The sequence below is a fragment of the Haliotis asinina genome, chromosome 4 (assembly GCF_037392515.1).
Source record: "Haliotis asinina isolate JCU_RB_2024 chromosome 4, JCU_Hal_asi_v2, whole genome shotgun sequence".
NCBI lineage: Eukaryota > Metazoa > Mollusca > Gastropoda > Lepetellida > Haliotidae > Haliotis > Haliotis asinina.
Window position 1 is genome coordinate 37,914,945 of NC_090283.1, and position 10,195 is coordinate 37,925,139.

General features: G+C 44.8%; 3 protein-coding genes across 3 annotated transcripts in view; all 3 read left to right on the plus strand.

Moving 5' to 3' along the window:
* LOC137281538 (eukaryotic translation initiation factor 2A-like) overlaps positions 1 to 5,209 on the plus strand; it is a 38,743-nt gene extending 33,534 nt beyond the window's left edge. Inside the window, exon 18 of the mRNA XM_067812827.1 lies at positions 4,347 to 5,209. Within this exon, the coding sequence (XP_067668928.1) occupies positions 4,347 to 4,409 (63 nt within the window). The 3' untranslated portion in view covers positions 4,410 to 5,209. The remainder of the gene's footprint in view (positions 1 to 4,346) is intronic.
* On the plus strand, positions 4,657 to 7,064 carry LOC137280922 (uncharacterized). The gene is made up of 2 exons (XM_067812105.1): positions 4,657 to 4,734; positions 6,588 to 7,064. The coding sequence occupies exons 1-2, from the start codon at positions 4,657 to 4,659 to the stop codon at positions 7,062 to 7,064; spliced, it is 555 nt and encodes a 184-aa protein (XP_067668206.1).
* A 7-nt stretch (positions 7,065 to 7,071) lies between these two features.
* LOC137280923 (uncharacterized) lies at positions 7,072 to 7,749 on the plus strand. Its single transcript, XM_067812106.1, has one exon. It carries the CDS (start codon positions 7,072 to 7,074, stop codon positions 7,747 to 7,749), a length of 678 nt encoding a protein of 225 aa, XP_067668207.1.
* The last annotated feature ends 2,446 nt before the right edge of the window (positions 7,750 to 10,195 follow it).

Consider the following 10,195-nt stretch of genomic DNA (forward strand, 5'->3'; position numbering starts at 1 on the left):
TGGTATGAGAGGCAGAGGTGAGGGTGGTGTGTGGTATGAGGGTGAGGGGGGAGGGTGGTGTGGTATGAGAGACAGGGGAGGGTGGTGTGTGGTATGAGAGACAGAGGGGAGGGTGGTGTGGTATGAGAGACAGAGGGGAGAGTGGTGTGTGGTATGAGGGTGAGGGGGGAGGGTGGTGTGTGGTATGAGGGTCAGGGGGGAGGGTGGTGTGGTATGAGGGTCAGGGGGAGGATGGTGTGTGGTATGAGGGACAGAGGGGAAGGCGGTGTGTTGTACGAGGGACAGAGGGTAGGGTGGTGTGTGGTATGAGGGAGAGAGAAGGGAAGTGTGTGATATGAGGGACGGAAGGGATGGGAAGTGTGTGGTACGAGGGACGGGTGAGAGTGGTGTGTGGTATGAGGGACAGCGGAGGGTGGTGTGTGGTATGAGGGACGAGTGAGAGTGGTATGTGGTATGAGGGACAGGGGAGGGATGTGTGTGGTATGAAGGTCGGGGGGAGGGTGGTATGTGCTATGAGGGACAGAGGGGCGGATGGTGTGTGGTATCAGGGACAGAGAGGAGATAACTGTGTGGTATGAGGGACAGTGGGGAGGGTGATGTGTGGTATGATGGACAGAGAGGGTGGTGGTATGTGGTATCAGGGACAGAGGGGTGGAGGTATGTGGTATGAGGGTCAGAGGGGAGGGGAGGGTGGTATGTGGTATGAGGGACAGAGGGGGTGGAGGTGTGTTGTATGAGGGTCAGAGGGGAGGTGAGGGTGGTATGTGGTATGAGGGACAGAGGGGAGGGTGGTGTGTGGTATGATGGACAGAGAGGATGGTGGTATGTGGTATGAGGGACAGAGGGGGTGGAGGTGTGTTGTATGAGGGTCAGAGGGGAGGTGAGGGTGGTATGTGGTATGAGGGACAGAGGGGAGGGTGGTGTGTGGTATGATGGACAGAGAGGATGATGGTATGTGGTATTAGGGACAGGGGGTGGAGGTGTGTTGTATGAGGGTCAGAGGGGAGGGGAGGGCGGTATGTCACATCAGGGATGGGGGAGTGTCTTGTGAGGGACAGAGAGGGTGTTGGTGTGTAGTATCAGGGACAGAGAGGGTGGTGGTTCGTGGTATCAGGGACAGAGGGGAGGGTGGTGTGTGGTATCAGGGGCAGATGGGGTGGTGGTAGAGAAAGTCTCAACCCTGTCTTTTGATGTCACCACAAGTTGATAAGCTGCAGATATTCATGGCTTTCCAAGGATATTTTTGCATTAATCAATGAGGGTTAATATATTTGATATCTGCAGACACAAGGGTGAGATTCTATTTATCATCAAAAATCGTTCTTCATAAGTTTTGAATGAAAAATGTACATATCTGAAGACAATACTAACATTAGACTTTCAGTGCAGCGATATTATAGCATTGGGAGTAATTGATTTTGCTTGCATTGTGCAAAATCTTCTGTCAAAACGATATGCCTTATATTATGGAACACAGTTATGGGATGATAAATGTGGTATCAGGGACAGAGGACATGTGCTTTGGTTTGTTTGATATTTCTTGTGTTATAGCATTAGGGCTCGACCAGCTGTATGAATGCAAGATGACTGTTATAATCAATAAATACTTCACACATTCCAATCAGAAATAATATCTTGACTCAAAAATTATGTTAAGTCCTTGTTAAACACAGCAAATAAACGTGGCCTTGTCCACGTTAGCGTGACGATTCTTTGACAAGGGGAGGACAATGTGGATCCCAGGTGTCACCTGACTCACTGACAGCACTTCTACAACAAGGATAAGGTCTACTGCTTGGTCCACAGCTGGTTTCCATAACTCTGCTCATGTGCTGAATTGTACAAAGAGGATGTGCAGTTGACCTGAACAAAACAAGAATTTAAAAACAGAATAATGAATCAATGACAAATGCCTTCCTTGTGACAAACTTCAAGATTTACAAATATCCTTATGCCTTGATTTGGCCGATATTGTTTTTCCCTCACTGGGACTAAAGACGACCTGTTCAATATCTGTAAACTATTGCTGCATTATTGAGGAACGTGAACTGGAACTGAGGTAGAATGTCTAGTTCAGTGGTACAGCAGGTCAGGCCATGTTTTGTATACATTAAAGAAAAGGTTTGAGGATATCCCTCTCAGGGTTTCCGTTACAGGAAACTATGACATAGATACTGTTGGTTCTGATATTTATTCTTGCCAGTAAAATGCACTAGTTACTATTTTTTTAATATGGTTTCCTGAAATTCTATCAGGAACAATTAATTGATAGTGTTCCTGTTTTTGAGTTGGTGCTTGTTTAATGAGTATATGATATGAGTATGCAAGGAAAAGGCCTACTGTGAAGTCAACAGTTTCCCTTTGTGATCTTCATTGCATGTTTGAAATGTCAGGAATATTACCAACACCAATATGGCCTTTCCTGGTGACTAACCTTTCTGTATTTGTGAAGGACAACCATGTTGAAGTGACGAGCAGCAGGCGGAGGTGTCTGTCATCCAGCAGAAATGTGAACACAACACCAAAACATGACGCTGTTAGAAAGCAGAAAAATGTCAGATGTTAATGGGCTTTTCTGGGCCTGCCGGAATTGATCTGTTTGTCCTTCTTTGAGTTGGTTTACTCCGCGCATTGTGGGGGTGTTGCCGCTGTATGGTGTAATTGAATATTTCTGCATCATTGATTTCATGATGACACAGTGGTGTGTGGCAAGGATGACATGGCTGTACAGGAAGTGCTGTGTTTGTTAGAGGAGGGGGTTTAATCTACACACATCAGATTCACCTTGGTTCATGCAGTCTTGATGGGACTTTGTCTATTTGATATTGTCAATCAAATACTAATGCACTGGATACGAGATGTTAGTGGATTTAATACATGCTCCATCTAACCTCCAACAACAGGGACAAGCATGACTGATGGTCTTTCTAAAACACACACCATTTAGTCTGCCATAACAGGGACAAGCATGACGATCTTTCTAAAACATGTGCATCTAGCCTGCCATAACAGGGACAAGCATGACTGATGGTCTTTCGAATACATGCTCCATCTAGCCTGTCATAAAAGGGACAAGCATGACTGATGGTCCTTCTAATACATGCTCTATCTATCCTGCCATAACAGGGACAAGCATGACTGATGGTCTTTCTAATAAATGCTCCATCTAGCCTGCCAGCCATCTAGCCAAACAGGGACAACCATGATTAATGGTCTTTCTAATGTATGCTCCATCTAGCCTGTCATGAAAGGGACAAGCATGACCGATAGTCATTCTTTCAAATACATGCAGACCCGTGAAGGTCCCGGGGTGGAATAGGCCTTCAGCCACAAAAGGTGACTATGCTTGTCTTAAGAAGCAACTAAAAGGATTGGGTGGTCAGGCTCGCTGACTTGGCTGACTCATGTCATCGGTTCACAGTTGTGCAGATCGATGCTCATTCTACTGATTGCTGGATTGCCTGGTCTGGACTCGATTATTTACAGACCGTCGCCATATGACTGGAATATTTCTGAGAGTGGCGTAAAACTAAACCCACTCACTCTAATACATGCTTCATCTAGCCTGCCATAACAGGGACAGCCTGACCGATGGTCTTTCGAATACATGTTCCATCTGGCCTGCCATAATAGGGATAGTCATGGCAATGGTCTTTCTAATACATGCTCCACCTAGCCTGCCATAACAGGGACAACCACGACTGATGGTCTTTCGAATACATGCTCCATCTAGCCTGACATAGTGCTGAAAGACTTATCTATGAAACTTGTTATCTACGTTATTTATGTCAGCTAAAAATTTGGTTGTACTGATCTGTTTCAGTGGTAGCTGTTAAACTGAACTTATGTAAGAAGGTTCATGAATTTTTCATGTGAAAACTAGCAGGGGCAGATCAGAATGGGTTCCATCTTTTTGTATTGCCATCTCGCATCCTTTTCCCATCTATCATGCTTCATTTCCACTGATAACTCTGAAATTGTTTCAAGTTTATTATGAAATTTTGCATATGTATCAAACCATGCTGAACTTGTTATTTTGATATTTTGTTTTCCTTGGTGCATAATAGATGTGCTTGGGACAGATTTTTACAAAAAACACCAAAATTACGTAAATGAAGTTACTGTGCATGTTTCTCTAAGAGATAACTGTCAAGTTTGAGTTTAAAAACTGATTATGTTTTTAGTGCAGTTACCATTACAGTTGAATATACTTGTTCTAAATGTCTGTTTGAATTTGTTGGGAGGAGTATGCAAGTAACTACCTGACACCAGGTTTGACATTTCAGGGAGCTTTTGTTATGCATGCTACATTGTCCAACAACTCACAATGCATGTCTTTGTTCCAGCTAGAGAAACTGAAGACCGAGGAATCTCTTCTGGAAGAACTCAAGAGCCTCTCTGTCAGATGACCTTCTGTCTAGGTCAAGGTTAGGAACAACGGAGTGCTACCATGATCGACAAGGGGTCTCTTTCTGGAGAGCCAATTGTTTTTGCTGTCTGGTGCCTTGATCTTTCATGTGGATATGTTGCAGTATTTGTTTACCAGAGAAGGAACTGCTCTGATATTCAGCTGGAAGACAAAACAATAAATCACTATATGATTTCATGCTAGGTGGCAATTTGATTAAAAAACGGTAAGACTCTTTAGTTGCTAGCATGAGGTACTTGCTGGATCATGGCAAACTTGCTTCAGGTGCTTGTCTGAGCAAGAGCGATGCTCACTGGCAGCTCCTGGTTAGCTATATGAGACATCGATATTTTAAGAATAATAAAAGTAGCAATAAAAACTTCACTTTTTTGTAGTTATAGTGTTTATGAACAGACATATTTTGCCAGTGTGAAAAAATACAAACAAAACATACTGTCTGATAAGAAATGTTGCAGTTTATGGCTTTTGGTTTATATTTTTGTTAGTCATTATTTGAAGACTATTTGTCATATCGTAAACTCAATTCAATGAAACAGATTTTTGTATTTATTTCCTTTTGTTTCTTTTTGTTGTGATCCATCTGTCAGACATGGCATTCCGTTTGTTTAGCTAAAATCATATATGTGCACAAATACAATCAGATGAAAACTATTGAGCAGGCAAGACAGTTTATCAGAGGAGTTTGTAATGTGAATGTGAATTATTTCTGCTGTTAATGGGAAAGATGTTTCTGTTTTGTCATACTCTGTACCATGATGTATATAAACCAGTTGAGATAAACAATGGGGTTTGTTGCATGTTAATGACTTATCAGCAAATGGAAGACTATAATATGTACAGCTGGAGTCAGCTAAGACTAGACTGCTGCCTATTGAAGGTCGTGGACCTAATTTGATATTCATGGATGATGATGCATGTTTTTGTGTGGAAATTGTTTTCAGTTGCAGTTGGAAAAGTAGATATAGTATATAATAAAGCTGTGTTCCTAAATATGTTGTTCATAAAAACAAATTACAGCAAAACTTCCTATGTGACTGACAGTTTCGCTTTTTCTTCTGTCTGAAGTTAACCTTTTTGAAGCAATTTCTAGATAGGTTAGTTTAGAAATTAAACTCCTGGGACATCCCCAGAATATCAAATGTTTGTCTCGTTATGATGTCATCGCACAAGCTGCTCAAAACCAAGTACATCACCAGTAAACCATATGTCAGGCTGATCTTGCATGTTCTGGTCCGTACCGCATCTGCAAAGGGTTGCTTTGTGAGCACCCATCACAGGGACAGAACTCACCAAGAATGGCAGCTGTAGTTCAGGGGCAAAACACTATCAGCAGAAACGATTTGGTGACATCTCAATATCAGTTGACGTTTGTGTGGGGGAAAATTTTGACACAGAATAATGTTTACTTTGAGCCCTGCACCGTCAACATCGACAATTTGCTGACTGGTGCTTTTGTACTGGTCTTGTTAACATCTTTCTCATGTTGACAGTCTTTGTGTCAATTGCTTGTCTATCAGACACAGCTGGAGTTGTTAAAACAGAGCAACACAAGGTTTAAGATCAACATCTGTTTTGGATAAATTGACCCTCAGATGCAGTGGGTAGACCACCAAACCCACTTACACTATTTGAACAGAAGTTACTGTTTGGGTGGAGCCACTTGCCGGAGACATTGTTTCAGAGTCTTGATGAGGTGATGTACCATCAGTGTGCTGTCTCAAAGCGACCATACTTACTACTGAAGACACTGTTATTTTTGCCTACTGAGGGTAAATCTCTTATATTCTGTGTTTCTTTGTGAGTAATGACTGTGTAGCAGCTGCAGTCAGTTCTTAAACTGACAGTTGTCACTATTACTTTGCTATTCAAAGTTTAACCAAGTTTGTTCCAAATCAGAATGTCAGGTGTTTCTTATGCTGTTCAGTATGTGTTCTGCTTCAGAATTAGATGTTTTTAAAGATGCATCTATACATGAGTGAATGACACTAAGGCCATCAGTATTGCAGCTGCACTATGGTGGCCTGTACATATTCCAGTTTGAGACCATGGGGCACAGACACTTGCCTCACCTCATCCACACCACTGGGTTACTGAGACCTCACCACCTCATCCAAACCACCAGAACACTGAGCCCTCACCACCTTATCCATGCCTTCAGGGCAACAGGTCCCCACCAACTGATCCACATCCCCATGACACCAGGTCCCCACCACCTTATTCACGCCACCAGGGCACCGAGCCACCAGGACACCGTGCCCCCACCACCTCATTCATGCCACCAGGACACTGTGCCCCCACCACCTCATCCATGCCACAGGACACTGTGTCCCCACCACCTCATCCTTGCCCCGAGGGCACTGTGCCCCCACCACCTCATCTTTGCCCCCAGGGCACCAGGTCCCCACCACCTCATCCACACACCCCAGGCACCGTGCCCACTCCACCTCATCCTTGCCCCGAGGGCACTGAGCCCCCACCATCTCATCCACACCATCAGGGCACTAGGTCCCCACTGCCTTATTCACTCCACACACAAGCCCCCACCACCTCATCCTTGTCCCCAGGGCACTTTGCCCCCACCACCTCATCCTTGCCCCTAGGGCACCAAGCCCCCACCACCTCATCCACGCCCTGAGGGCACTATGCCCCACCACCTCATCCTTGCCCTGAGGGCACCAAACCCCCACCACCTCATCCTTGCCCCCAGGGCACCAAGCCCCCACCACCTCATCCTTGCCCCAAGGGCACCGAGCCCCCACCACCTCATCCTTGCCCTGAGGGCACCGAGCCCCTGCCACTTCATCCTTGCCCCAGGGTACCGACCCCCACCCCACCACCACCTCATCCACACCATCAGAGCACTACCCCCCCACTACCTTATCCACTCCCCACATGAGCCCCCGCCACCTCATCCTTACCCAAGGGTACCAAGCCCCCACCACCTCATCCATGCCACCAGGGCACCAGATCCCAACCACCTTATCCGCTCCCCCACCACCTCATCCCTACCACCTTATCCACTCCACCACCACCTCATCCATGCCACCAGGGCACCAGATCCCTACCACCTTATCCACCCCCCACCACCTCATCCCTACCACCTTATCCACTCCCCCACCACCTCATCCATGCCACCAGGGCACCAGATCCCTACCACCTTATCCACTCCCCCACCACCTCATCCCTACCACCTTATCTACTCCCCCACCACCTCATCCATGCCACCAGGGCACCAGATCCCTACCACCTTATCCACTCCCCCACCACCTCATCCATGCCCCGAGGTGACCGAGCCCCCACCATCTCCTCCACACCCCTAGGGCACCAGGTCACCACCATCCCATCAACAGGAACAGCTTTTACCTTTTCAACTTTTACCTTGAAAATGTTTGCACCAGTGCGATTCCGAATGCTATTTTGGATACGATCGCTTCCGAGTGATGCACTGAAAACAGTCGCCGAAAATAGCTGTTGTCTGATTGGTTAAATCTTTTCGGTCGTCTCGTGTTTGATTGGACGGTCACAGGTCACTCAAAGGTTAGGTTGAGTGGAGGAGTGTAACGAATAATACTGAGACTTAAGTTACATAGACCGATTTCTTGTACAGCAGGCTTTAACAGTCCTTGTACAGTATATACCTTCAGTGATTGGGAAGGGATCTTTCCCAGTTAAGTGAAGTCTTTGAAGATGTTGATTAGCGCCTGTGTATACCACCAACCCACTACAGCCATCAACAACAGACAGCGACTACTTTAGTTCCATTCCTCTCGGTCACAGTTGTCAAAGTAACGTGACATGGAAGCTTTTAAAGAATAATCCCAGATCATTATTTATTTAAGCCAATATTTAATTGCTAGAGTGGGAAGCGAACGCATTCACCGTTGGTTATTGCATTAGGAGTCCGTTCACCAACACTGAAAAACATTTTCCTGTGAGGGAACTGTTAAATCTGGACAAAGTATTGTATGGCACAGTGAGATCCCTGGTAAATAGGTCAACAGAGCTGTATGGCACATAGTGAGATCCCTGGTCAATATGTGAACAGAGCTGTGTATGGCACTGTGGGACTCTCGGTAAGACTAAAATCGGCTTTCAGACAAGATGTTTCCATAATTAGAAAATTTATGTTTTCCTTATATGTTTTCCTTATTTATGATGCATGGTTGCACTTCCTGCCAAGTTAGTTTTTGTCGTCCACCACTCAGTTTGAAGGTAGATGGGGTAGTTAAAGACACGCTGTGTTATATACATAAGGCAGATTTAGAATCTCCTGGTTTTGAATCGTTTGAGGCACACATACCCGGCCATATTAAGACGTATTCGTCTGCACATTCAGTAGAACAGATAATTCCTTTACGGGATTTAATGGACCAATCATTCGCTTCACATACTAATGTAAAAATGATTGCGCATGGCGATTTAAGTGTGTATTCAGTCAGTAACACTGATCCTAATTTTGAACAACTAAAGTCAGTGCTTTGCCAAGAAGAGGGAACTGACAAGATGTTATCCCAGCACTCACGATTGCTGAGTGTGTTTGTTTTTTCATTATGTATCAGTCACCACAGCTCGGTTCTAAAACCTATACGAAGATAGTGGTTACTAATTGGGAAATAGATATTCATCTACCCAGCCGCGAAGCTCGTAATGTAATTACTTAAAGTATATGGTATTACTCGTAGTGAGGATGCCGTTGCAGATTAAGAAGGTCACCCAACATACTGTAAAGTTAACATTGCACATACGACAGTTGGGATACGAGTAACTGTTGCTGCATGGATGAACGGGTACATCAGAATACTCACGCCAAGTAGCAGGATTTCTAGACAGGCTGTATTGTGTCCCTTTTGGGAAAATATAGTCTAGCTATAACTAACGTCAGTAAGCGTACGTTGTCGTACACGAGTATTTGGGTAACGCCATGGATATATCGCGGACAGAAAGACATGGCCAGGCGGTTCTTAGCCATGGCGTATGCGAAATTAACTAATGAGCGATTCATGCATTCCACATACGGAAAAGCAGAACGACATTGTATATGAAGATGATATTGATAAAGCTGATATATGTTTATGAAAAAAGCGATTGTATGCATATTTGTATCTGTAAGAGGAGCGAGCGATTGCAAAAGTTGGAATGAAATTGGCTCTATCTCCTCACTGAGGCACTGAGTGATCGCCATCAACACTACAATGTAGATGTGATCATTATAATGATAATCATTATACATAAGCTTCAGGTCGTGCTCCCCAGAGGGACACACAAATCCCGTGGTGTAGACTTCCACTGGCCCGACTTCCTTTTTTGAGAAAGTGGCGCTGGTGAATCGGGGTTAGGTGACTTACCGACATGTATGGTGGCGGTGAGGTGCCTGCATGTCTCTGAACGTTTGGATTCGAATCTCGGATGGGACTCCACAAAAGTACTAGAATCTGTAGTGTACCGAGAGAGAGTGTTGTGGTAGGATATCCATGCTTCATGCATGCCGATTGCGTCACTCTATTTTGTGAACATCTGAGTCTTGCTATGTCAAAAAAGGTGTCAGTACATGAAGTTTATACCCCAATGTTGTCACCTACACAACACGTGAACATGCGACCCATAGTTTTGAGATAATATTTTATGAGGCGCTCTACATGTGCATTCCTGTATACCAGAGTATGACCGCCATTTTTGGAACATTTTTTGTTAAAAATACTGTCCTTTGATTTAGGCGATGCTTAAGTAATGCTCTAGTGTGTGTAAAGAGGTAAAGTTTTCATCTGC